We start from the raw sequence: 27,272 nt of genomic DNA on the forward strand, positions 1-27,272 counted from the left end.
CTGAAAACCTTGGGGGTTTCAGGCATCCAAGATGCCAGCTACAGGCTCCCCTGCTGGGGGGTTTAATTCCCCTGGGTCCTTAAACCAATTCCTCAGCACTGTTAATGCCCCATTTAAACATTTGCTTGAACCATTTAAACCCTCGATTAAACCATTTAAACCAGTCAATGCCTTCCTGGCACTGGACCCTTCCAACATCAGGATATTCCATGGGTTTAAGTCATTTCCTAACCTGCCTGCAAATGGAGAGTTTGAGTTGCATCCACTGGAGAAAGATATCACAGCAAAGGTTTAGCCAAGCTGGGATTTTGATATATTCTTTACATTACATGGGGCATTACGTAAATGCAGCAATAATGTCACCAACGTCTGAATTTTGTCATCCAGAACCACTTTTGGGCAGCACCTCACGGCACTTTCCCTCCCAGCCACGGGGCTCCAAATCACACCTGTAACTCCTCGGCTTCTCCACATCCAGCACTTGACCCTCAAGCATTTTAAGGGATCTGTTTTTCTTTCTGTGTGGGTTTTTTTTTGCAGGAGCACAAATGGATGTTTCTCAAAGAATCCAGGGCTCTGCACACAGTGCAAGGTGCTTTCAGAAAGCACCAGGCTTCCTTTTTTTGGGAATAACCAGCCTTGAAAAAGTGCCACATTCTAAATGCTTTAGCATCTAAAATGACTTTCTGCTTCTGTAAATCCTGGCTGGAAGTGTGGCTTAATTTGGGAGCTGAGGAACAAGCATCATTAAGCACTTCCAAGTCAGAGCTCTTTGCCCTGCTGTGTCTTCCCCCAAAACTGGTGGTTTCCTCTTTTTTAACAGCCCTGAACCTCAAGTTGGGCTTTTTTTTTGGGGGGGGGGAGGGGGTTAGTGGGGTTTTGTTGTTGTTGTTGTTGGGGTTTGGGGGGGTTGTGGTTTTTTGTTTGTTTGTTTTTGGGTTTTTTGTGGGGTTTTTTTGTGGTTTTTTTTTGTGTGTGTATGTGGGGGGGGGTTGTGGGTTTTTGTTTGTTTGTTTGTTTTTGGTTTTGTTTTTGTTCTTTTTACCTGTGCACAGCGACAGAGGCTCCGTGGGTCCAGGAAGGAGAAGATGTACAAGGACAGGACTCGAGGAAGCCTCGTGGTGAAATCCACGGCCTCGGCGGGAATTCTCTCCTGGAGGTGCCTGGCGCAGAATTTCTGCTGGGCCAGGGAGCAGCGTTCCAGCAACTCCACCAGCACCCTCCTCCTCTGCCCATCCGTCCACTTGTCGAACTGAAAAAGAGGGAGTTTTCAGGTTCAGAGTAAAAGCAGAGCTCCAACCCCTTAAAACAGAGCGCAGGTTCGGGGCAGGGAAGGTGCACGAGCAGCATCTCCTGGTGGTGACTCATCCAGGAGCAAAAAAAAAAAACAAAACTGTTGCGTGGAAAGCAACTCTGAAGCCACACAGCATGTGATTTATAATCCTCAAAGGATCCAGGATGGCCCAGTCCAGGACTCAGTCCTGCTTACAAGGCTCTTTGCCCCTGGGACCGGCTCCGAGCCTTGGCTTCCCTCGTGGGAAGGAGGAGACTCAGATGGGTGTTTTTACAGGATCAGGTCCCTAATCCCGAATTCATTGCTGATTCCTTGTCTCTCCTGACACTTCCATGGCCCCCCACAGGTGCAGTATTTGAAGGCCTCACAATTTGTGGAGTGTTTTTAATCCCAATCCCGCTGCGCAGGAGAGAAACCCCCAACCGTGGGGAAGAGGAGCAGAGAGAAACTAAATGAGCTGCAGGAAAACCTGCAGCTCGGAGCAGAGAATCCCAGAATCCCAGAAGGGGTCAGGTTGGAAGGGTCATCTGGTGCCACCTCCCTGCTCCAGCAGGGTCATCCCAGAGCAGGTGGCACAGGGTGGTGTCCAGATTGTCCAGGACGGTGTCCAGATGGCCCTGGGACAGTGCCCAGATCCAGCAGCGCCGTCACAAAGACCTTTTCCCGGCATTTCCAGGCTCCTGGCAGGTACTTCCAGAGGAGGATGGGACGAGCTGTGGAAGAACTGAGCCCTGAGGGAAGCACAGGAGCACAGACAGCTCTGTCACCCTGTCACCTGCGGGGGGTGGGGGGTGGGAGCATCGCTGGCGGTGGCCGGTGCGGCTCTGGTGTTGATGATAGCAGGGCACGGAAAAAAAGGGCGCTGTCAGCAGGAATCTCCTGGGAGCAGCCTGACCTCATCCCCCACAAATCGCTGCAATAATCCCTCTCCGAACCTGCCGGAGCGGTCCTGGCCCCGGGGGCAGCAGGGAGGCAGTGCCAGAGGACCAGCAGGCAGGAGCGGCAGGAATCCCCCAGCGGGAAGTGCCGGCAGCAGAATGGAAAGGGCAAACGTGGCTTTCCTGAGGTGGAATGTGGATTTTGGACAAGGGATGCTTCATCCTGTTTAGGGCAGTGACAGGACAAGGGAGTGGTTTTACACTGAAGGAGCACGGTCTAAAGGGGTCCCGAGAGCTGGAGAGGGACTGGGGACAAGGAATGGAGGGACAGGACACAGGGAATGGCTTCCCACTGCCAGAGGGCAGGGACAGATGGGAGATTGGGAAGGAATTGCTGGTTGGGAGGGTGGGGAGGGGCTGGGCTGGAATTCCCAGAGAAGCTGTGGCTGCCCCTGGATCCCTGGGAGTGTCCAAGGATGGGTTGGATGGGGCTTGGAGCAACCTGGGATGGTGGGAGGTGCCCCTGCCCACGGCAGGGGTTGGAATTGAACAATCTTTAAGGTCCCTTCCAACCCAAACCATCCTGGGATTTGATGATCCTCCTTCCCCGCACGGCAGGAGCCGCCGCGACCCAAACTCACCTTCTTTTCAAAGGGAAAACTGAGCAGTTTAGGGGAATTCCCCTCCTCAGGGAATGCTGCTTTTTTCCCCTCTTTCCTTCCTTCTCACGGCTTGGCCATTCCCAAACCACTCACCCTCTTTTCCACAGGGAAAGCCAAATTTCCTGAAGCCAAATTTCCACTGGCTCTCTGCAGGTCAGGCCACAGCACATTCATTTGCTGCATTTAACCTCGGGGACATTTAAGGCCTTGGTCAAAAGTGACCTCCAAAATTTAAAAATATTAAGAAAAAATACATTTTTTTCCCCCCAGGGTTTTCCTTATTATTGCATGTAAATGGTTTAATGTCCTGTGTCCCTTTTCCTTTCAGGACAAAACAGACTAGAAAGTCAGATTGTTTTCCCCTCCTTTTCCCCCCCAACAAGTCTATGCTCTGGCAGAATAATAGTTTAAAATAAATACCCTGTGCAGATGAAGGGTAATTGAGAAGTGATTTCTTTCCTGATCATCCTGAAGAACTCTTTTGTTTCACTCTCTTATTTTCACTTGGATGAATTCCAACACCGGAGAGTAAATAGCTCTTCCCTTTCTTGCAAACCCCCTCTGCAAGACCTTGGAGAAGGTCAGAATGAAGGAAGGACGGGTCTGGCATTCCTGATGTCCCAGGGAGATGAAAAGTCAAATAGGAAAAAAGCTCACAAGTGTCCCTTTTTTAGACACCAACAGAAATTAAGTTCCTCTCGTCCCTGTTTTGCACAGAACTTTCACCTCTGATGGTGTTTAGCAGGGAAAAACCAAAGTAGGACCTCGGGACTGGGGGCTTGGAAAGAGAATTTGGGGGCGCCTTCCAGCTCGGAATATTCTGTGCCTCTGTGACAAATCAAATGGAGGGAGACAGAGGAGGTTTTTCCTCGTCCCCTTCTCCCCCTCAGCTTGATGGGAAAGGCTTTCCCTGTCCCAGGAAGGGGAAAAGCTGCTGCTGGTGGTGGTGCTGCTGCTGCTGCAGACAATGCCCCGCTCCCGTAGCCACATCCACATCCTCCTCTCATTAAAACAATCCCCAATTTGCCAAGTGAAGTTTCTCCCCTCCGAGTTGAGTTGCGAGGGAGTAACCGGCTCATTCTCTTCCACATCAAGACACCGAGCGAGAACCAGTCAAAACAAATCGGGCTTCACCTTCCAGGAGAAGGATTCGCTCCCGTTTAACCCCTTCCATCCCGCCACGGGTTTTCCCAAAGGGGTGATTCCTTCCCCTCGTGCCGGGGAAGCTCCGTTGGAATCAGTGCCAGGAAGCGCACGGCCCCTTCCTCGATCACATCCAACAGCATCCAGGGGGTTAAGCCGGCAGGATTTGTGTCTTTTCCAGCAGTTAACAGGCATGTCCCCATCCCACATTTGGCTGCCTTTCCCCCCCCCACACACATCCTCCCTCCCTCCCTTTGCCTGTGATCCCAGCAACCCGACCAGTCCAACCGGATTCCCTTTGCTTCGCCTCCCTCTCCCCACAGCCAGGAACGGCTTTTTCCCCCTCGTCTGGGCCTTTCCCAAAGCCCTGGCAAACAATGTCTCCCCAGGGATGGGGTGACATCAGCGCTGGCACCGCTCGGGCCCCGCTCCTGGGATCGGTTTACAATTAATCCCTGAGTGCACACACACACAAATCAGGCAGCCTGACACCCAGGGACAATCCCGGGACCGCAGCTGATCCCAGAGAGGCCCCTCTCCCTGCCTGGAACTGGGAAGGGGCACAATCCTCATCTCCAGCCCAGCACGTGGACCCGAGATATCGGGGGTTGTGATCCACGGGCATTCCCCGTGCTCCACAAAACTGGGAAGGGATTCCCCGCTCCACGGGGCTCTTTTGCCAAGTGGATGGAGAAGCAATTTCCCCCCCCCCCCCCTTCCTTCCCCAGACATCTTCTCCCTGATGGAGGGGTTTGTTGGAGATCCAGCAGGGGTTGGATGGTCCCTCGGTGGGAAAGGTGGAGGAACACCGAGCTGGTTTAGATTTGCTCTCCCTAAACCATTCCTGACGGTCCCACCTGTTCCCAAAGGACTCCAGGGATGGAGATTCCGCCCCTGGGCAAGCCATTCCAGCGAGGAATTATCAGTGGAGCTGGATTTTGCTCACATCTAAATCGTGTCTCCGCTGTTGCAACTCAATCCCTTGACTCCTGGTCCCGTCCAGAACTCAAGGATCAGATCATTCCCTTCCCCTCTTTGAAACTCTTTTGTGCATCCTTAGAAAAAGATGTTATTACATTTTTTAATCACATCTTGGCTCGTTTCTCAGAGTGCCTCCAGCTGATCCTCAGCATTCCCAAAATGTGTGTGTTTGGAGGGAGGAGGTGCTTCCCAGATTTTTTTTGAGTTCTAATAGAAACATCTTTGCCCTTTTGCCACCAATTTCCAAGGGGTTTTCCAAGGGGTTCAGTAGTTGATATCACGTGAAAAGGTGTTTTAGGAACAACAATCATTCAATTATTCAGTTTTCTTGGTGTCCCTGAAATTCCTTAATATTAAAATGCCCTCATGTCAACAAGTTACGGAAATACTTCCTATAATGACCAAAAAAAAAAAATCCTTAAAATCAAAAAATTTGCCTGTAAAGACCAGTCCACATGCAAAAATAAAATTTAATTAATGGCTTGTTAATTCCAACCCAAACCATCCCACGATTCTATGTGTGCACTTGGTAGGCAAAATGCCACTTATTACAGATTTCCAAGACCCTCTGTCAGGCTGTGGCCACTCCTAAACATCCAGCATCTCCTCTGAAGGCTTTTCCCAAGGTTTTCTTATCCCATTCTGATGATGGGACGGGATTTCCCAACTTCAGGGGTGGGCACTGAGGGAATTTGCACCTTTGGGTTCCTCAGAAGCAGAGCAGTTGCAGCTCACTTTCCTGGCAGGAAAATGAACCCCTTTTCTCCAAACAGGGTGAGTTTTACACTCCCATCAGATAATCCCTTGAAATGTATCCATATTTAAATATATATTTAAAGGGACAAACTTACCCATTTTCCAAGGAGGGCTCTTCTTTCTTCAAACACCTGTAAAACACACACACACGTAAAAAAATGGAATATTTAAAGGGGATTCCACATGTCCTGAGGAAAACACAGCTTGAAAAAAAAGCAAAAACTCCCAAATAGAAAGAGGAGAAGCGAAAGGGTGAGTTTGGAAGAAACCTGTGGAGATCCTTCAGTTCCAACTCAAGGAGGTCATTCAGGGCTTCAAAACCCAGGTGAGCTTTCGAGTGTCTTCTCGGATGGGAGAGGTTCCACAACCTCCCTGAACATCAGATTCCCCAATTCCTTAATCATTTCCGTGGCCCTGTGCTGGCTCTGGTCCAGCAAGCCCACGTTATTTCCTGTACTGGGGAGCCCAAAAACGGGCAGAACGTTCCAGGACTGTCCTCACCAGCGCTGTGGAGAGGGGGAGAATCCATATCTCCTGACCTGCCACCTTCACCCTTCCTGATGTGTCCTGGTTTTCAGTCCCAATTCCCTCTCCTTCATCAGCTCATCTACCAGGATGTTATGGTGGACAGCCCTGAAAGACTTCCTAAAGTCTGGGAATCAGTTGGAAGTTATCAGTGCACCCAGGAAATTCCCTGGATTCAATGTCCCATCCCTGGAAGTCTCCAAGGCCAGGGAGAGTGGAAGGTGTCCCTGCACCCTGTGGCAGGGGGTGGAATGAGATGATTTTTAAGGGCACTTCCAACCCAAACCCCCAGGGATGTGGATTCCACAACCTCTCTGGGCAACCTGTGCCAGGGCCCTCCCCACCCTCCCAGCCAGGAATTCCTTCCCAATCTCCCATCTCTCCCTGCCCTCTGGCAGTGGGAAGCCATTCCCTGTGTCCTGTCCCTCCATCCCTTGTCCCAAATCCCTCTCCAGCTCTCCTGGAGCCCCTTCAGGCTCTGGAAGGGGCTCCAAGCTCTCCCTGGATCCTTCTCCTCTTCCACGGAACCGCCCCCACGCTCGGGACGGTGACCCTGCAAGTGAGGGAAAGGCTGTAAATGATTCCTCCAGCAGCAGATCAAAGAGGGAGGGAGGAAAAATCCAGTTTAAAAGTGCAGAGAAAACACCTGTTAGGCACGACTAGGGGGAAATGTGGCTGATCATCACAAAGCCCAGACGAGTCCCGGCTGCCCCAGCCCGCCAAGGGGGTTCCTGTGGGGAAGGACCTTGTTTTTGTCGGTGCTGCTGCAGTTTTGACAGCTCTCTGGCTCTGCCTCTCTCAGCAGGAGCGTCTCCTGAGAGGGCTGGGAAGCGACATCCCTTTTATTTGTGCAGTTATTACCCGCTTTTATTTGCGGGGGGGGACACACTCAGTGAAGTCAGATGGAAAAAAAAATATATAAAGCACAAAAAAACAAAAACAAAAACAAAACAAAAAAAAACCCAACAAAGCAAAACCACAAACCCCCAAAGCCCAACGAGCTGAACTTGGAAAAGGGTTTGCCCCGAGCCAAGTGATGAATAGTCAGAGATCTGAGTTTCGGGCTGGAGAATTCGTGTGGAGTGAGGGAGACGTTTATGTAACCAAGAGCAATGCTAACGGTCCTGGATCAAAGCAAGGCACATATTTGCTTTCAGCGCTCCTGGAGACGCTTCTGAGCTCAGCCCCGACGGAAAGTTCTGCCTCTCCGGGCATTTGGAAGCGTTAATTAGCGGCAGGATGGCCCCAAATTGGGATAATCACCCACTGCCTTCGTCAGGCAGGTGTGTTTTGTGTCCTCCTCTCCGAGGAAAAAAACGTGGCACAACACTGAGGGTGCCCCTGGATCCCTTGGAAGTGTCCAAGGATGGGTTGGACGGGGCTTGGAGCAACCTGGGAGGGTGGGAGGTGTCCCTGCCCTGGAACTGGGTGGTCTTTAAGGTCCCCCTCCCACCCAAAGCATTCCGTGGTTCTGCAATTCCACGATGAGCGTGTTTTCTCCTGTTCGAAAAGGAGCTTCAAGGCAGGTCAGAAAACAAGGAAAACACTTTTTATCCTGAACTTCAGCCAATCATTAAGGCTGGAAAAGGCCTCCAATATTAACTCCCCAAAGTTTTGCTGCAGCCTCTGACTCCCTAAGGATGAGAGGGGTTTAAAAAAAAAGGTGGGAAAAGGTGATTTCCTACTTATTGCCAACTGGGTCCTAATTTACTGCGCAGGGATCTGTGGCTGTAAAAATGCCTTTTAAGCAGGAAAGAGGCATTAAAATGATTCAAAGGCTGGAGGATGTGCCAGATTGAAAGGACTTCAAAGAGCTCAGTCTGTTTAGTTTATCAGAGAAGGTTCAAGTGTTGGCTTGAAGCAGGATAAAAGTCCTTCCACGAGGGAAAAATGCTGAACTGAAGTCTTACAGTGCAAAAAAAAAAAAAAAAAGAGGAATGATTTGGGGCCTTTCAGTAAGAAATAAATCAAATAAATCCACATTTTTTTTTGTTTGATTGTTTGTTTAAAAGGAACAAGATATTGAGGTTCTTGTTCCATTAACCATGACCCACACAGGCAAAAAATAAGTTGAATTTTTCTAGGGCCTGAGAATTTGTGAAGTGAACCTGAGAATGAATTTGTCCTGGGACTGGAGAATATTCCAATTCCCAGGAGAGGAGAATATTCCAAAACCCAGGACATGGGAATATTTCAAACCTCAGGGCATGGGAATATTCCAAGCCTTAGGATGGGAGAATATTCCAACACTCAGGATATGAAAATATTCCAAACCTCAGGACATGGAAATATTCCCACACCCAGGACAGGAGAATATTCCAAACCTCAGGACAGGAGAATATTCCAAACCTCAGGACATGGGAATATTCCAAACCTCAGGACATGGAAATATTCCCACACCCAGGACAGGAGAATATTCCAAACCTCAGGACAGGAGAATATTCCAAACCTCAGGACATGGGAATATTCCAAACCTCAGGACAGGAGAACATTCCAACACCCAGGACAGGAGAATATTCCAACACTCAGGACATAAGAATATTCCAGCACCCAGGATATGAGAATATTCCCACACCCAGGACAGGAGAATATTCCAAACCTCAGGACATGGGAATATTCCAAACCTCAGGAAACGGGAATATTCCAATATCGGGACAGGAGAATATTCCAAACCTCAGGACATGAGAATATCCAAACCTCAGGACATGGGAATATTCCAAACATTAGGACAGGAGAATATTCCAACACTCAGGACAGGAGAATATCCAAACCTCAGGACATGGGAATATTCCAAACATTAGGACAGGAGAATATTCCAACACTCAGGACAGGAGAATATCCAAACCTCAGGACATGGGAATATTCCAATATCAGGACATGAAAATATTCCAAACCTCAGGACATGAGAATAATCTAAACCTCGGGACATGAGAATATTCCAAACCTCAAGACATGAGAATATCCAAACCTCAGGACAGGAGAATATCCAAACCTCAGGACATGAGAATATTCCAAACCCCAAGAAGTGGGAATATTCCAAACCTCAAGACATGGGAATATTCCAAACCTCAGGACACGGGAATATTCCAATATCAGGACATGAAAATATTCCAAACCTCAGGACATGGGAATAGTCCAAACCTCAGGACAGGAGAATATTCCAAACCTCAGGACAGATGAATATTCCAACACCCAGGACAGGAGAATATTCCAAACCTCAGGACATGAGAAAATTCCAACACCAAGATATGAGAATATTCCAGACCCCAGGACATGGGATTATTCCAAACCTCAGGACATGAGAATATTCCAATATCGGGACAGGAGAATATTCCAAACCTTAGGACATGAGAATATCCAAACTTCAGGACAGGAGAATATTCCAACACCCAGGACAGGAGAATATTCCAACACCCAGGACATGGGAATATTCCAAACCCCAGGAAACAGGAATATGCCAAACCTCAGGACATGAGAATATCCAAACCTCAGGACATGGGAATATTCCAAACCTTAGGAAATGGGAATATTCCAAACCTCAGGACATGGGAATATTCCAAACTTCAAGACAGGAGAATATTCCAACACCCAGGACATGAGAATATTTCAACATCTAGGACATGGGAATATTCCAAACCTCAGGACAGGAATATTCCAAACCTCAGGACATGGGAATATTCCAACACCCAGGACAGGAGAATATTCCAACACCCAGGACATGGGAATATTCCAAACCTCTGGACATGAGAATATTCCAGTATCGGGACAGGAGAATATCCAAACCAGAGGACATGGGAATATTCCAAACCTCAGGCCATGATCCTGAGCCAAGAAATGGTAAATGAGACTCTGCCCTGAGGGGCTGGACTGGATGATCTCCAGGAATCCCTTCCACACCCCCCTCCCCAAAAAATCCCACGATTCTCGGAATTCCAGCCACAAAACTCGCCTTGTCGTTCATGAGCTGATGGTTCAGGGGGGTCCACGTGCTCATCTTGGTCTGCATTTTGGAGCCATCGGTGCTCCTGGGAGGGGCAAATGCCATGGATGCAGCGGGTGGGGCAGCCTCTTGTCAGCACCAGCGAGTTCCCAAACTGGAGGCTGAAACTGCAGCAGCCTGAAAACCAGATAATTCCTTTACCACGTTAAAAAAAAATATCTTTGTTTCCTGCATACAGTTACTAGGCAGTTTTTCCTGTAAATACCTCGGACTGCTTTAAAGCTTGACGGAAATAAGGTGGATAAATAGGAATTTTGGAACACAAGAAAAGGCAAATCCGTGAAGTAGCTCCCATATTGTCATCCCAGCCTGCCCTGAGCCCTCAAACACCTCAAAACTCACTCAGAAAAAAAGGACATTTTGCACTAATACAGCTCTGAGGCTCAGGAGACATTAGGGAAGCTCAGGGTCCCATTCCTTACCCAGACAAAATTCCTCAATATATAAATGGGTTAATCTTCAAAACCCACTGAGGGATCTGCTTGGGCACATCACTTCTATGATTAATTTATGGAATCAAAGAAATATAAAGGCAAACCAATGAAGAACCTGTTACATTTTCCTCTCTGGGCATGTAACGTGGTCCTTGGAAATAAGTTCATTACAAGAACCTGAGTTCTTCCTGCCTTTTTTTTTTTTTTTATTATTATTATTATTTTTGGAGGCTAAAGATCCTTAAATAACAAATTTTATGCACATGGAAATTTTAACTTCCCACAAAAAGACCTGAAGGACCCAGCGAGGTTTCACAGCCCCACATTCCGCAGCCGGACAAACACCAGGGTGCACCCACCTTGTGCAACCCTGCAGGTGTTTTTGGGATGCACTTTGGGATGGCATCACTCACTGGGCTGGTTTTGTTTGGGTTTTCCTGCCCAGAAAATACTCAGGAGTGGAGAAACAGCTCCTCTGCCAAAAAAAAACCAACCCAAACAAACAAAAAACAGGTTCAGGCAACCGTGGCCTGTTTTTCAGGGACAACTTTCTCCATTAGTCACAGCCCTCACACGAGGGAGCAGCTGGAGTTGTTCCAGGGGAGGTTTAGGTTGAATGTAGGAAAAGGTTCTTCCCCCAGAGGGTGATGGGGCACCCAACAGGCTCCCGAGGGAATGGCCACTTCCCAAGGATGCCAGAGCTCAAGGACAGGGTGGGATTTTGGGGTGTCCTGCGTGGGGCCAGGAGTTGGACTGGATGATCCTTGTGGGCCCCTTCCAGCTCAGGAGATTCCACGATCCTGTGGTTTTATCTTTGTGCCCTTCCACGATCCCAGGTTGCTCCAAGCCCCGTCCAGCCTGGCCTTGGACACTCACAGGGATCCAGGGGCAGCCACAGCTTCTCTGGGAATTCCATCCCAGCCCCTCCCCACCATCCCAGCCAACAATTCCTTCCCAATATCCCCCCTAAATCTCCTCTCCTTTGGTTTAAAGCCCTTTAAAGCCCCGTCACTTTAGCCAGGGCCCCACTTCTCTTCTGCAGTGCCCTTTATCTTTGGACTGGCTGCCCAAAGCAACATTCCCGAGGTTGCTCCAGCTTGTTCTTCACCTATCCCGGGAGGAAATTCATCCAGCTCAGCTGATCCGAAAACATTTCCACCAGCAAGAGAGATGGGATGAGGTTAACAGGGAGTCAGGCTTTAAATGCAAGTCAGGAATGTGTTGGTTCACCACCCAGGGAGGAAAAACTATTGACACACAATGCCCCCCACCACCAAAAAAATCACCTCTTATCCTTCCAGAAAAAAATAAAAAGGGAATGTGGGAGCAGGTGGCAGGAATAATAAATACCGGGGCAAAAGAGATTCGGGGGGGAAGACTGAGGAAAATCCAACTTTGGGGAGTTTATACGGGGTTAAAAAGAGGAAAACTGCCTCAGTTACTGTGGCCAGAGTGCCTGGGAATGGTTCCCAGTTAGGATGGAAGGATCCACTGAGCGGGGATCCACGAGATTTTGGTGATGTTCGAAGAAGACAAATGATTCCACAGGGCAGGAAACGTGAATGGTGGGTTCTAACAGCGAGACAATTGAAATTGGAAACCACTGGAAATACTTTCCCTGGTTTCAGCACAAGCTGGGTCAAGTTTTTGGTTTGAAAAAACCAAGTGGTCGCACCGAGGAAAGCTTAACAATCCTTACTGATCATATCCCATTAGCCAAGGGCATGGGAATAATTTCCTTTACCTGGGCTAATCTCTGCTTAACCCTCTGGAATGGCATTCCAGAGGTTTGGGCAAACCCTACTTCAAAACAACTCCTGCAGGAGCAGACCCACTTTATTCATGTTTTTTTTTTTTACCACATCCCTACAGCAAAGAGCCCTTGTGGTGCACAGAGCCCCGCTGCACTCGGAATTTCAAGGATGCATTTTTCCTAATCCCATCAATCCGCGGGGCAATCCGAGGGGTTCAGCTGGGAATAAACAGAATTTAACGGAATCAATCTCAAGCCAAGACAGGGGAGTAGTTTTGTTGGCAATTATATCGAAAATAAGCAGTGGGATGATGGAAGGAATGCTTTGAGCAGCAGGAAAAAGCGCGGGAACGGAGGGCAGAGGATGGATGGAGAGCTGAGGAGAAGGACCTGGGGGTGAAATCAATAGTCCAGCAAGGCTGAGACTTGTCCATGGATATCAAGTGCTTTTCCCACTCCCAGCATAGGGACGGGCACTGCCCTGGGGCTGTGACACACCAGCGCTGCTCCAAACCAGGTGCCACTGTCCCCACTGTGTCCCCTCAGGGTTCGGCCACGTCCCACTGCGGTGACTCCCCCTCCCCACGCTCTCCCAGGTGCTCCCTGTCCCCCGCTGTCCCCTCCTGTCCCCCCCGTGTCCCCCTGCCGTGACACCCCTCCTCACGCTCTCCCAGGGCTCCCATGTCCCCCTCCCCCGTGTCCCCTCAGGGCTCGGCCGTGCCCCACTGCAGTGACACGCGCTCCCCACAGTCTCCCAAGGCTCCCGTGTCCCTCCGTGTCCCTCACCTTCCTCCTTCCTCCCTCGGACGTCGCCGCCTCCTCCTCCTCCTCCTCCTCCCCCCTCCCCTCCGCATCCCGTCGCCATGACAACCGCGGGGGGTGGTCGCCAGCCAATCAGCTCCCCCCGGCGGGGTTAGCCCGGCCGGGGGTTCCGATCTACCTAGCAACCCGCAGGGAGCGCTCCCATTGGCCGCGCGGCGGGGCGAGGGGGCGGGGCTCGATGGCGCGGAGGGGGGGGGCGGGGCCCGGCGGGGGGGGGGGGGGGGGGGGGGAGGCGCGCGCTGCTGCCACCGCCGCCGCCGCCGCCGCCGCCACCCGAGGGGACAAGGCGGGAGCGCGGGGACTGCGGGACCCCCTCAAGGACAGGTACCGGACACGAGGGGACGGGACACGGGGCCATCCCCGCGGCGGGGGTGCCGCCCTCCGGGCCGCGGGGCACGGGCAGCCGCCCGCCGAGGCGCTGGCGGGGCGGCCATGCAGCAGCGCTGGGCGGGCGGGGGGAGCGGAGCGGAGCGGAGCGGAGCGCAGGGACATGGGGGGATGCTCGTCCCGGGAGGATGCTGGTGCCGAGCGCCGCGGAGGGGAGATGGATTCACCGCCCGTGCCTCGCTGCGGGGCCGGGGGTGCTCGTCCCGGGCTCCCCCCCCCCGCGCCGTAGTGCGGGATGCCGGGGAAGGGATGCTGGTCCCTCATCTTTCTCCTTTCGCGGCTCTATCCGCGCGCTCCTCTTTCCTTTTCCACGCGGGGAAAGACCTGCAGGTGTTGTGTGCGAGCATCTGCTTCCTTCTCCTTCGCCGTGCAGCGGGAATCCGAGAGGATGCTGGTCCCGCGTGTGCACTTGTTCCCCTCGCCTTTAAAACGCGGCGAGGATCCAAGGGGGAAGGGGGGATGCTCGCTCAGCATTCTGCTTCCCATCTCGGGTAGGATGGCCAGCTCCCTCTCCCGTTCCTTCCCGAGGAATACGGACTCAAGGAGCGAGCTGCCAGCCCCATCCCTCTGGATCTAGTGGGTGGCATCCCTGGGGTTGGGAGTGGATGAGCTTTAAGGTCCCTTCCAACCCGAACAATTCCCTGATTTCATGAAATCTCCCCAGAAAGGGTTTGTTTGTGCCTTTCCACTCTCCTCCTTTCCTCCCCGGTCTCCCGATTGAAATAGGATGGGGAGGTTGTGGTGTGGTTCCCCCTTTAAGATGCAACACAAGCGGAACGGGGGAGCGCGAGCACCGGAGTTTCTTTCCCACTGACTAATTAAAATGGAGTTGGGAGAATAATGTATTCTGCTTTTGTGCCTTCATGTGGGTGGGAATGGGCTGGGGAAGCGCTGGCAGTGCTGGTGTGCAATGAATGAGCTGCTTTCCTTCCCTTTCTCCGTGGTCGGGGCTGGGTGGGGAGTGACCGAGGTGACATTTTCCTCTTGTCCTCTCCCTTGTACAGGAGGAGCCCGGGTTTGTTGTTTTATTTTCCCATTTCCCTGGGACAGATGATTGTGAATTAATCCTCCTTCACCCTTTCTTCCTAAAGTCTCATGAGTTTTTTCTCATTGTTTCCACATCCCCCTCTCCCCCTTAGGAACTTTCAAATTTATTTTCAGATTTACTTGTGGGAGTCAACCCTTCCTTTTCGCTATTTTCACCCTTTATAATAGTTCTCTTTGCATGCCTTAATTTATCCTTTGCACCAGGAGTTGGATGAGCTCCCTCTGATGATAAATAATGTATAAATCCACAACCACACTAACAAACTACCGTTTCCTACCCCTTTTCCCTGCGTTTTATTTGCAGTGCCTTGGGGGTGGATGAGGAGACATCCCCTCCTTTTTTTTTTTTTTTTTTTTTTTTTTTTTTTTATCCCCGGTGTCATCGAAAGTGTTTTGTTTTTACATACATATAAAAAGAACCACAAAAATCTCATATGCAGAGGCTTAACAAAGAGTGTACAAACTGGATCTGTGGCAAGAAGCTCTCCTGACACTCAGGGTTGCTTATTACAGCACCCATCTGTCTGCACCAATTAATAGATCACCCATATCTCCTGTGCAAAACTTGGCTCTCCTTTCGCAATCCTTTGGTTCCCTTTTTGCTTCGTTTCACCTGGAATTATGTTGTTCTCCCAGGAAGGGGCACTGGATGCACTTTGCTGCCCCTTGGAAATATATTTATTTATGTTTTCTTCCTGCTGCAGTGAGCATAACATGGAAAGGTCCTGAGAGGACACATTGAATTTTTTTTCTGCTTTTTGCCTGGTTAAACTTTTTTTTGTTTTGTTTTGTTTTGTTTTGTTTTGTTTTTTGTTTGTTTGTTTGTTTTTAGCAGTCTGAGGCTGGGGGGGGTGGGGAGTCAGAGAATTTTTTTTTTTTTGAGTCTCTGCTTTCTGTGCCTTTAATACGATCTGTGTGAAGCGTTTACGGAATTTTTTTCCCGAGACTCCAGATCCTGACCTGGGTTTTCCCAATGTTTGTGCTTTCAGACTTTTTTTAGTTCATCTTATGTTGCTTCTGAACCTCTTCAGTGAAGCATTTGCTGCTGATCACGCTGCAATGGCAAAATAAGTGGCTTATTTTGTGACTTATCCCACACTGTGAGGTGACTTCCCCGGAATTCTGGAAAAAAATCTCGAGGGTTCGGTGGTCAGAGTGTTTGGGAAAGAGAAAAAAAGGAATGGCAGGAATCCCACAAGCTCAAAAAGCTTCTTTTCCTGACTTTGAGGAACTATTAGTAACAAAAATTCAAACCAAAGGACTGGATTCCAGGGGGATTGGGCACCTCGTACAACATGGAATCAAGGAATGGTTTGGGTCGGAAGGGACCCTTAAAGACCATCCCATCCCATCCCATGGGCTGAAAAAATCCAAGTGGGAATTGGTTTTGTCTGTCTGTAACGTGGGATTTTTCTGGCTGGGAGGGGGAGAACACACCAAAGGCTTCGGGCTCTGGTGATGCTGCCTGGAAAATGGGATAGTCCAGCTCTTTGTTCCTTGCGAGAGTTCCCAAATTGTTTAAAAAAAAAAAAAAAAAATTGTTAAAAAGGCGCTCTGAGAAATGGCATCCTCAGATCAGGACCTTTCAAGCTCATCTGAACTCGAAAGCGGGCTGAAAATCAGGCGTGGTTGCACGTGACCGTGTCTTAAATATGTCTCGTGGGTGATTCTGGTCTTCTAAAATCAGCGTGTTGGCTCTTCACAGCAACATTTGCTTTAAAATATGAGCAAGACGCTGTGACTTGAGCTCTTTTGGGTGGTTCTGCCGCTCAAGGGGTGGATAGTTCTCTTTCCTTCTTGGTCATATTTTATTTTTCCTGCATTTGGAACAGTTTTCCTGTTGATATTCTTCATGGGATTCCGCGCTGCCTTCCCCATCAATCTCCGTGACAGAGCTGAGAAGCCTCTGAAAAAAAAAAATAAAAAAAAAAAATATTGCCAATGAACTTAATTTAACATGGTTCTGTTTATCATCTTTTTTTTTTTTTTCTTCCTGTTTTCATGTTTGGTTTTAACCAGCCTGTTCTTCCAAAACCTGCAGCCAAACCCAGGATCTTGCAGGGAAGCCCAGAATTGTTTGGGTTGGAAGGAACCTCTCAAGATCACCCAGTGAACGAGAGTTTTTAAAGAGCTTTATGCTCCTTAATTTTTCCCACCATAAGATGGGCCTGTGCAAACAAAAACGTGCAGAACCGATACCAGCAGACCTCTGGGAATTAACTCTTTCCTGTCCCTCACTCTTAGGGAGAAAGGGAAAACTTGTGGATTTATTTCTTTTTCTGAACATCCCAGGAAAAACCCTCTCAAGGTTGGAGGCCCCTTCAGACTTGTAGTTCGAGCAGAGCTTCTAAATTTGTTACCTTTTTTAACGATAATTCTCTTCAAAGCAGTTGGTTGGAGACTGAATCTTGCAGATTTTACTGTGGCAAGGCAAAAAACATTTATTAAAAATTGTTACTTTTTGTCAGTCGAAGAACACTCCTCTGGTCTATCCTCAACCGCTGCGGTGGTTCCTGGAGAGGGGGGGGTGGATGGTTAAAACGGGTCAGGAATGACCAAAAAAAACCCAAAACATTTACAAGTAGATGAAAATGACACATTCGAGCACAAACCGCGGTGGAGCTCGTTGGGCAGGACAGTGGCGAGCTGGGACTTGCGGGGCTGGTGCCGGTGGTGACTCTCGTGTTTGTGTTTTATAATTATTCATCAGGCCATGCAAATAGCGAGATGCTATCGACGTGAACGCACCAGAGGAGGTGCTGAGTCATAAGTAGCTTGGTTTCAGTGTGGTCAAACACTAGCAAGTTAAGGTCTGACGTGAGGGGTTCCCTCAAACTACTTTCGTCGCGGTAAATGCAATCCCCGTTTTCGTCGTCCTTTTCGGGTAGAGTCCTTCAGCATCCCAGCTTTTCTGCCATTGGTTTCGTCCACTTTCCATTAATTTCATCCATCTTCCACTGATTTCTTCCATCTTCCATTAATTTCTTCCAGAGATTTAAAAAAAACCCACAAACAAAACCCCCCTAGGATTAAAACTCGTTAAAGGACCTTCTAATCTTGCACAGGAGAACTCGAAGGGGCTTGCCTGCCAATAGAAATCCTTAGAAATTGAGAAGTATTTTAACATATTTTAAGCAAATCCAAGGGTTTTTTTTTTAGTGTTTTCTCTTTGTTGTTTCAGGGTTACCCATCGAAGGGGGGACGCCCCTCTGCTGCTGCTGCTGCTCCGTCGCCATGGGCTCAGTCGTGTGGGAATGTGGTTAAAAATGCTTTAAAAAACTGAAACCAATCCATGGCACATCAGGCCGAGGGAAGGGCAGATTCCTTGCACACCCGCCTCAAATCCACCTCCTCCTGGACTGAGCTGAGGATGTCGACCACAAAGACCGTTCCAGTTTGGAAGAGCCTCAAACAAGGGCTGGGAATGTCGTCGTCGGGGTGAAACCCCGGGATACGGAAGGAGCTGGAAGGGCCGTAACCGGCCCCGTTCCTGGTGTGGAAGGATGGCTGGGAGCTGGATTTGGTGCTCCCTCTGGCTGCTGGATGTTTTGGTGGGGCTCACGGAGGGGCACAGTTTGTTTTCTTGCGAGCCCATCATCCTGAGGATGTGCCAGGACCTGCCTTACAACACCACCTTCATGCCCAACCTCCTCAACCACTACGACCAGCAAACGGCGGCTTTGGCCATGGAGGTAAGACTGGCTTTCCCAGGAAAATATCTGGTCTTGTCCTTCAGTTAGCAAATAATCAGTACAAGACAAACAAACAAACAAAAAAAACCACCAAGAAGATACACTGGAAAATTAAAAAAAAAAAAAAAATTCAGGATAATTATGAATTTAAATATAAACCCAAATGCCACTTGCATAGGATGTGTTGTAAAATATACACTGAGATATTCTGTGACTGCAGAATTTGCCTGATTTAATATAACTGAGCGTGAAATACTCTGGATGTGCTTGTTACTTTAAATATCTCTAGCCTAGTTGGTACAAAACTTTCAAGTTCCCTTCAGTCTTAAGGAGTTTCCTCCCTTGGTATTCTGTGGTGCCACTAAAACTGGTGGAGATTCAGGACGTTAGGCAAGTGTTGCTGTCAGCCTGTTCGAATTTCCATGAGAGATTTGTCCAGATTAGGTTTATTTGTGTTTCTGAAGTACTTGTGGTAAATTCGCTGAGAACTGAGATTGAATAATCATGTGTTCTCCTCTTGAAACGCCCTTCCTGACAACACAGAAAAACTGAATTGAGTGGTTGTTGTTGTTGTTAAATAATGTAAAGCTTTGGCTTTGTGGAGTCTTTCTATGCAAGAGTTGAAACCAGATGTGGTGGGTTTTTTTCTCTCTGTGAGGAGAAAATAGAGATTCTTACCCTTAAATTCAGGTTGTTTGGAAGAATTATGGACTTGCAACGACTCAGGTGGATGGTTCAGTGGAAGGTGGTGGGAGATGAGCTGAGCTTTAAGTCCCTTCCAACCCTTCCAACCATCCCGAGATTTTATGATTTTACTTATTCTCTGAGCTATTTTCAACCAGTTTCCTGCTATTTTCGTTTCACACCCTTCAGCCCCAGTGCCGTGCAGCATCGTGCTGCAGTTCAGTCCTCTGTTAACCCTTGAGATTTTGGAAACCTCAGTTCCATCCCCCCCCTCTCCAAATGGAGAGGAGAACTCTTGCAGTCCAGCTGCCTCCTTGCTGCAATAATTTTAATTACCTTTTTACTGCTAATTGCCAGTGTTAGGTTCCTCCTTCTGATTTTTGGTGTGTGTTGGGAGGACTGTCAAAAGCATCGCTTTCACAGCTCAGTTTGTGGCCACTGCTGGGAGGAGCAAGAGCGGTAATTTATGGACCCTCGGCCACAAAAACGGGGACAATTATTCTGATCTTTGGAGAGGGAAGGAGATGAGGAGTGAAGTGTAACTCCTCTGCCCTCTGTGGTGGAAAACACAACTTCATAGCCTGGGTAAAACGCTGTCCTGCTGCAGTTCCTACCCTGGAATTGGTGCCAGAGCCATTCTGAGGTGCCTTGGTGGTGTGGGAGGGGGGCGTGGAGCTCTCCCTCTGCCAATTATAATTAGCACTTAAACCAGGAGCTTCAGTCTGGGGATGGATTGTGGGCCACTTCTGAATGGCTCTGGAGAAATAGTGAGGGCTGTGAGGGGAACAAACTCAAATTATCAAACTCAAATTCCCCCTGCAGGGGTCTGTGTCTCCACTGCTGAGGTTCGAGCAGGAGGAAAAGAATGGAAATCCACAGGTTCTTCCTAAACGTATTCCTTTTATCAGCTTAGATTGCTCCTTAAATATATGCTTAGGAAGATGGAAGTTTTTTATCCTTGGGCTTTTTAGTCATTATTTAACGTCACAGTCGAATGGATGGAGCGCTCTGATTTTGAAGGGGTGGAAATCTCTGAGACCTTGAGTTGTGACATTTTTCTGGCAGCACCTCTCAGCTGCGAGCCCTCCCCTAACTGCTGCAAAGATAATAAAATAATAAAGCAGGAGAATCAGTGTGATTCATCTCGTGACTCTCACCATTTCTCAGCAGCGCTTTTTCCCCAGCGATTCCTGCGGAAACCAGTCGGAAAAATTCAGGTTGTTGTTTTTGTGCTGGAAGGGTTGCAGTACAACCAGCAGGGAAAGTGGAGTGAAATAGGGAAGTCCTGTAGCTGTGTTCTTACCATCAGTAAATTCAGTGTACTTCTCTTCCCGTTACCATTGGTTGCTTCGCTGAAGAAACTGCTTGAAAACTTGTTTATTGCGAGCTTGGAAATAATCAGTACGTTGCCTTTTTGAGACTTTATGCTGATATGGTTCCTTCCTAATCATAATAAAGGCTGATAAATCACGTCAGCAGGTTGGAGAATCATGGAATCACAGAATGGTTTGGGTGGGAAGGGACCTCAAAGCTCATCCCATTCCACCCCCTGCCATGGGCAGGGACACCTTCCACTATCCCAGGTTGCTCCGACCTGGCCTTGGACACTTCCAGGGATCCAGGGGCAGCCACAACTCCTCTGGGCAACCTATGCCAGGGTCTCCCCACCCTCCCAGCCAAGGATTCCTTCCCAATATCCCATCTCAATCCACCTTCTTTCAGTCTTGATGAAACAAAGGCAGATTTTACACCGGGGGCCCTCAGTGCACTCCAGTCCCTGCTGGAATCAGTTCCTGTGTATTTACTCCCAGGGAAGATAATTCCTTAAGCTTTCTGCTTTAATCCAGGGGGACTGAAGGGAGGGTTTGCTGCATCCAGGGACCCAGAGGGTTATTTTACCCCCAAAATATCCCTGAAGGAGCTTTTGATGGAGGACAAACACCACTTCAAGCTCTGTTTAACATCCGTCCGCTTGGCTGTGGCAGGGACAGAAATGGGAGTTATTTTACATGTAAAAAGGGCAATAAAGGAGTGATGACATATTAGTTATGACAGAGAGTGTAGCTGTGAGATCCTGGGTGTCCAGGGCAGGGATTTTCCGTGGACTGAGCTGTCCAGGCCGGAGCAGAGCCGGGAGCTGTCCAGGGCCTCTCACTTCCTGACTCCGGAGGGTCATTCCTTCCATCTGCTCTGAGTTATTTGCAACGTTTTCTGTAACCTGTTCCACAGGCTGGTTTATGGCAACAACCAGCACACACAGTTCCAGCTTCAGGGGTGCTGTTTAAAACTTCCCCCTCCGTCTATTCCCGAGGATGCCGCAACACCGGGATGTTGCACCGTCGTTCTGTAAATCCCAAATGAGTCTGTGAGGATGGAGAAGTTAAAAATTACCCCTCTCCCCCCCTCTTCCCCACCAGGGACCTGACCTTGTTTACCCACCTCTTGGATTATTATTGCTACAAAGAATTACCTTCTGTCTCTTCTGCATTTAATATTCCTTCGGCCTTGAAGGATTTGCTTATGCAAAAGGGTTTTATCTGCCCTGATGCAGTTTTTTTGTAGACAAATCAGAGAATGTGGAACTCAGGGGCCTGTTGGAGCCTGGGAGGGTGCTCTGTGAAAGCTTTTGCTGCTGGTGAAGAGAAGCAGTTTAGCAGGATGATTTCCAACCTTTTTTTTTTTTTTTTTCTGGAGTTGAACACACCTGCCAGGCTCTTCTTTTTCCTGACCCTGATTTTTGTGGGACCTCACAAATGAATCTGGGGATCAAAGAGGCTTTAAAAAGGGACGTGGCTGGGGGCTAAATGGGTCCCTCCGAGTCGCCTTTTGGGATTATGGTGGAGGTCAGACACTCTCAAAATGAGATGATGCAGCCACCATATGGGCAGGGGAGATAAAATGCTGTTCCCTTGCACTGTCTCTCAGCTCCCATTCCCGTTTTCCATATCCAAAAAGAGCAGCAGTAGGGACTCGGGGATGTAGCCACTGTGTAGGTGGGAGATGAGGAGGGGGAAATAGAGAATTTGGGGTTTTTTTCCAGTGGGAGGGAAGTAGCTGGAAGAGGAGTCACGTTGACTTGTGTGCTCCTAATCCATCAACACGTCAAGTTTCACCAACTGGAAATCACTGAGCTGATGTCAATAAACTACCCAGTGATGAAGATTTCTGAGTATTTAGAAGCAGAGGTAGTGAATAGTTAATGGACTTTGACACAGACTGTGCAGCCACAGATGTGAGGGCAGCTGATTTTTCATCTCCCAGTTCGGATTTAGTGGTTTTCCTGCCTGTATCGATTCTTGCAGAGGATGATTCCACTGACCTGCCTCAGAGCAGGGGATGTGCTGCAAGGTCTGCATGCCCTTGCCAGCTCTATTTCTGTGATCCTTGGAGCCTCAGTTAATTTTCTTCATCTTTTTTTTTAAATGGGAAAGAACTGGAGTGTGCTTAAAATGGCACCAACAGAAGGCACAGCTCTGTTTATTCCCAGCCTGCTCTTAACATCTGGGATAAGAGGGTGTTTTTTTTTCCAGCAGGGGTAGGTCAGGTATAAAGTGGCTCATTCAGTGGTGTTTCTTTCCTACTGATCAGCAAAGATGGGGAGAGCGCAGGGTGAAAAATCCTTAATTTCTTAATGTCTGAATTCCGTCTTCATTCCTTTTCACCCCCTGTCTCGTTCTGCCTCTCCCAGGCTCTGCATCCTTCTAAATGTCACGCTTTTCCTTGGCTCCCTGCGTTCTTCCGCTCTGCATCCAAAACTCCTGGAAGTACAAGCACATAAAGCTGATGGAGAAGTGGGTTTTAATCAGCCGGTGTTCTGTAAGCACCCTGATCTCAGGCACTAATTTGCAGCCGGGATTAATTTTCTCGTTAGCGTGCAAGATTTTGATCCCTCCAGAACAACGGAGTCGTGCAGGATCGCGGGGATGCAGGCGGCGCTCCGGCTGATTAAAGCCTTTCCTTCCATTAGCTTCATATCCTCTTATTCCCACATGGAATCTTTGCCTTGGAAACAGCCACGTGAAGCTTTCAGGTCGTTTTGTTTTTAAATCAGAATGTCTCCGAGCAGGAATTGCAGAGATGATTCCAGGCCTGATAACGCCCTGCCTGGAGATTATTCCTGCTTTAGGAATACCTTGTCTGTTGGGAACTGCAGCAGCTCCTGCTTTCAGCCTTGACCTGTAAAGGGGCACAGATGTTGTGCAGAGGTGAAATCCTTCGTGGGTAAGAGGAATCTGGGAAGAACTGAAGCTGTCACGTCCCCGAGCGGATCCGCACAAAAATTTAGGGTGATCCGACAATTTTGGAAAACGAGGTTCCTGAGGAGGCCGTTTCTTGGGTACAGCCCTGGATGGGCTCGTGTTGGAAGCATCAGTTTGATCCTTTTCACGTTAAAAGGGCCAGTGGAGTTCAGGATAATCTGAGTGAACGCTGCAAATTCAGGGAATCCTGAAGCCTTTGGGCTGTTTGGGTAGGACGAGCGGCCACGTGAGAGAATAATTTGCACTCAGGTAAAACACAGAGCCCTGTGTTTGTACCTGCTCTGGAGCTGGAAGAGGCTTAAATAAGGAAGAAAGGGAAAGGGCCTTGTCTTTGGCTGGAAGTCTTTTGGAGGAGTTAGTCCAAACAGAGGAAGTCTGGGAGCAGATGCACCAAAAAAATGGACTTTTTGGCTGCTGTTGCGTGCAGGGATTTGTGTTTGGGACAGTGTGGTGATTCTGACAATCAGAATTACCAATTTAACAACCAGACAATGACTGGCAGACCTGGATTTACTCAGGAAGGTGTTTTTCCAGGCAGGGTTACCCACATCCACAGCAGCAAACGAATGGATTTGCGGAGATGGATCATCCCTGGGCGTGTGGCCCATCCTGGTACAGCAATCCAAAGGGAATATGAGCACTAAAAAGGTATTTCTTTCTAAAATGGATCCAAAGAACACGAGGGTTCAAACATCAGTCCCCAAATATTAGGGCAGGATAGCAGGTGGGAGAAACTCTTCGTTTCTTTTGCCTGGGTTGCTGATGTTCCCAGAGAACCATTTCAGAAATACTGTTTTCTATTCTTTGATGTTTGTCCACGAGAACAAGGTGCCACTTGAAGGTGTTCAAGATGCTGACTTGCAGTGAGAGGAAACACAAAGAGAGAATTAGGGCTGGGGGGGGTGCGTGTTTTGTTAATTTGATAAACACGTTGAGGATGAACTCTGTCGCTGTTTCACGTTTGCTCGAATAAAAGAATAATTCTGAATGATGATTCAACTGGAAGGCTGAAAGCGAAGTTCAGTGCAAAAAAACTGATGGTTTAGTGCAAACCTGTGAGGGGAAAAAAATCAGTTTTACGTAAAGATTCGGTTGAAAGTAAATGATCTGCGTCTTAATCAACATCTATTCACGGGGGGGATGTTTCCAGGGTCACCAAGGCAGATGGCTCTGCATTGTGGCTAATTCTGCAGCAGCTGGTGGAGCCTCGAGGAGGAATTGTCAGGAAAGGTGCAACACACACGAGTTTATTTTGAATGGTTAGATGACAGCGTGCTGTTGAGTCAGTTGTAGCTTTGGATCTGCGGGTGTAAATTCGGGTGCCAGAGGGTGTTGTGCCAGGGCTTTAGGGGAATATTGGTTTTGCCATTTACCACTCTCTCACCTGCCACGAAATCATGGACGTTCCTTCCCATCTTTGTGGGGTTTTTCGTGCAAAAATGCTGGCAGTGGTGTAAATAATTGTAAATGACATTTGGCTGCTCAAGAGCTGGCTGGCGTGGTGAGGAGGTGCTTTTTATTTTGCTGGTCCCCGGGAAATGGGTTTTTCCTCGCTTTCTGCAGTGTGTGATGGTGGTTCCAATCACAGGATGGCTGGATTCAAAGAGAAAGCCACAACAGACTGACAAGAGAAGAGAATAAATATGAAATAACTTCGGCACCAAGGAGCGCTCGTCATGAATTTTACCATGGGTCTCGCTGGCGTAGCTGCAGTTTCCTCCTTTGTTTTTTTACTTGTGGTGAATTTAGGATGGCTTTTATAGATCTGAGTCATTTTTGTATCAGCGGGGTGTCCCTGTGTGGCTTTGAAGCTGTTCTGTGGTAGGAAAAGGGAGAAGAAGATTTAATCAGAGCCCGTTTTTAACGTTCGAAGGGCAAACCTTAAATTCACCCCGGGCCTCACTGGGGCACTGCTGCCTTTTTCCCCCATTTCCCATATCCTGGCCATCAAGAAATGCAGATGCCTGAGAGGTTTGTGACTTTCTGAGGGAAGGGGAGCCGGAGTTTGCCCTCTTATCCATCACCAAAGTGGTCCTGAACCCGCCCCGAGGGCTGCAGAACATCCCTGACGGTTGAGGGACCCAGAGCTCCAGAACTGAGGCCGCTCTTCCATCCTGCAACACTTGGGGCCTGCAAGACAATATTTTGCTAAACTGAAGAGCCTGAGAGCAGCAATGGGAAGCCAAATTTGTCTGTACTCTGTCACCCTGAGTGGGTGCTCTCCAGAGCAGGCCTGGAATGCCACATCCACTTCCTCCCTTAACTCAGATATTCTTTCAGCATCCCCACAAACCCGTGGCGGTTGCATAAGTTGTGTGAAGAATTTACTGTTGTTTTTTTTTTTTTTTTTGTCTGTGTGTTTTGTTTTTTAATTAATCTTCAAATAACCAGCTGCTGGTTTGACATTCTTTTGTGCCGCAGATACGGTGAACAATTGGACAGTATTTTTCCTTTATGTACCATCAGTGATTTTACAGGGCTCAGCCTCCTCTTGCTGTCTCTTTTACAAGGCACAACAATAAAAATAAGCCGTATTTATGTATTTTTACGGGGGTGGATGAGCGTGATGCCGTGTTAATAGACTGTGAACCTGCCCTGTCACATCACTGCTGCGGTGACAATGACAACCAGACTCGTCCCTACCCTGCAGGACTGCCCGTGTGAGCTGGATGTGGGAACCCAAAGCTCCATCTTCCTCACCCTGTGAATGCTGTTTCCACTTGTCCACGGGGCATTAAAACACCCCCAGAGCCCATCAGTGAAGGGGAGTGTTTGGCCTCTTTACATCGATTTGAGAATCAGATGTATGAATTGGCATATAATTCTCACATGAATTATTTGGATTAATTTACAAGGACTGGGAGCCAGCACGGGGTTGGATGCTCATTCCCTGTTTTATTTTATTATTTTTTTTTTTCACCGATAAGAATTTATTTTTTTTCACTCTAAGCCCTGGCACTGCCTTTTTTAGCCACACCTTTCCCCTTTTTCTTCCCCCTCCTTGCTCATTTTGGCCGTGATGCCCCCCCCCGTCGGGGCTGGTTCCTATGGTTACCCCCCACCTCCTCCCAGGGCTTTGTGGGGTGACAAAGGTTGGCATCTCGATTCTCCCGAGCCCAAATCCTGCCCTTTGACTCTCTCCCCTTCTTCACACCCCTCGCCGAGCTTGGCCTCTTGCTCCCCGCTCCAAGGCTTGTCATCATCCCCCCCCCCCGGGGGTTCCCATGGAAACGAGGGAAGGAAATTTGAAAAGAAGGAGCACAAAGGGCCGCTACGTTTGAATTGGAACGAGGGACGGGGAAGGCTCCTTGGAGTTCGGGCGGAGGGGACCCGAAATTTATCTTTTTTTTTTTTTAAAAATTTAAAAAAAAAAATAATAAAAAAAGTTGCTTTTAATTTGTGGACTCGTGTTACGTGTTCCCTGTTGCTCGATTTTATGGAACGAAAAGTTGTCGTGTCTGCACCGCTGGGCATTTTTTTTTAAATTCAATGAGAGAATTCTGGTCAGCCCCTCCTTTGCTTTCCCCCCCCCGTCAGGGGCTCCGAAAAGCATCATTCATGTTTTGAACATTTTTCTCGTAAAATTCATGTGTTTTTATATTTTTTTTCCCCCCTCGTAAGGATTTAATCACGCTGTCAATTATCTGACACGTGAGCATATGCCATTGATCACAGAATCGTAGAATTATGATCCATTGCTGAATCCCTGCTCCTGAGAATTCCACCTCAATCTGCATTTTCACCATCCTGGTCTTGTCTGGGCAGGTGCAACGTGGAAATGTTAACTGGAGAGAAAAGGAGGATAGCAAAGTTTGACCTGGGATTTCAGGTTTGATGCTTGGTGGCAATCATAAAATAATAATAATAATAAAAAAGAAATAAATCAGGATGACAAAAAAATGTGTATCGTGTGATAATGACGTTTTATCTACACGTTTTACATGTTTAAATTTTA

General features: G+C 48.5%; 2 protein-coding genes across 5 annotated transcripts in view; one reads left to right on the plus strand and one right to left on the minus strand.

The window, feature by feature from the left end:
- The window catches only part of FBXO16 (F-box protein 16), a 32,387-nt gene extending 19,054 nt beyond the window's left edge, over window positions 1-13,333 (minus strand). Inside the window, 5 exon segments of the mRNA XM_027904443.1 lie at window positions 1,046-1,252; window positions 5,810-5,845; window positions 10,189-10,306; window positions 10,308-10,356; window positions 13,213-13,333. Of these exon segments, the coding sequence (XP_027760244.1) occupies window positions 1,046-1,252; window positions 5,810-5,845; window positions 10,189-10,306; window positions 10,308-10,356; window positions 13,213-13,291 (489 nt within the window). The 5' untranslated portion in view covers window positions 13,292-13,333.
- A 141-nt stretch (window positions 13,334-13,474) lies between these two features.
- The window catches only part of FZD3 (frizzled class receptor 3), a 46,396-nt gene continuing 32,598 nt past the window's right edge, over window positions 13,475-27,272 (plus strand). For 2 of the 4 annotated variants that reach the window (XM_027904477.1, XM_027904475.1), the window contains exons 1-2: window positions 13,475-13,572; window positions 17,864-18,374. In XM_027904477.1, the coding sequence (XP_027760278.1) occupies window positions 18,186-18,374 (189 nt within the window). In that variant the 5' untranslated portion in view covers window positions 13,475-13,572; window positions 17,864-18,185. Of the gene's footprint in view, window positions 13,573-14,179; window positions 14,212-17,863; window positions 18,375-27,272 lie in introns of those variants that run through there. The other 2 variants (XM_027904476.1, XM_027904473.1) reach the window with 2 other exon arrangements.

This window comes from Empidonax traillii, unplaced genomic scaffold (assembly GCF_003031625.1).
Source record: "Empidonax traillii isolate 1590-97213 ecotype Southwest subspecies unplaced genomic scaffold, ASM303162v1 scaffold1060:size1239554, whole genome shotgun sequence".
Classification (NCBI taxonomy): domain Eukaryota; kingdom Metazoa; phylum Chordata; class Aves; order Passeriformes; family Tyrannidae; genus Empidonax; species Empidonax traillii.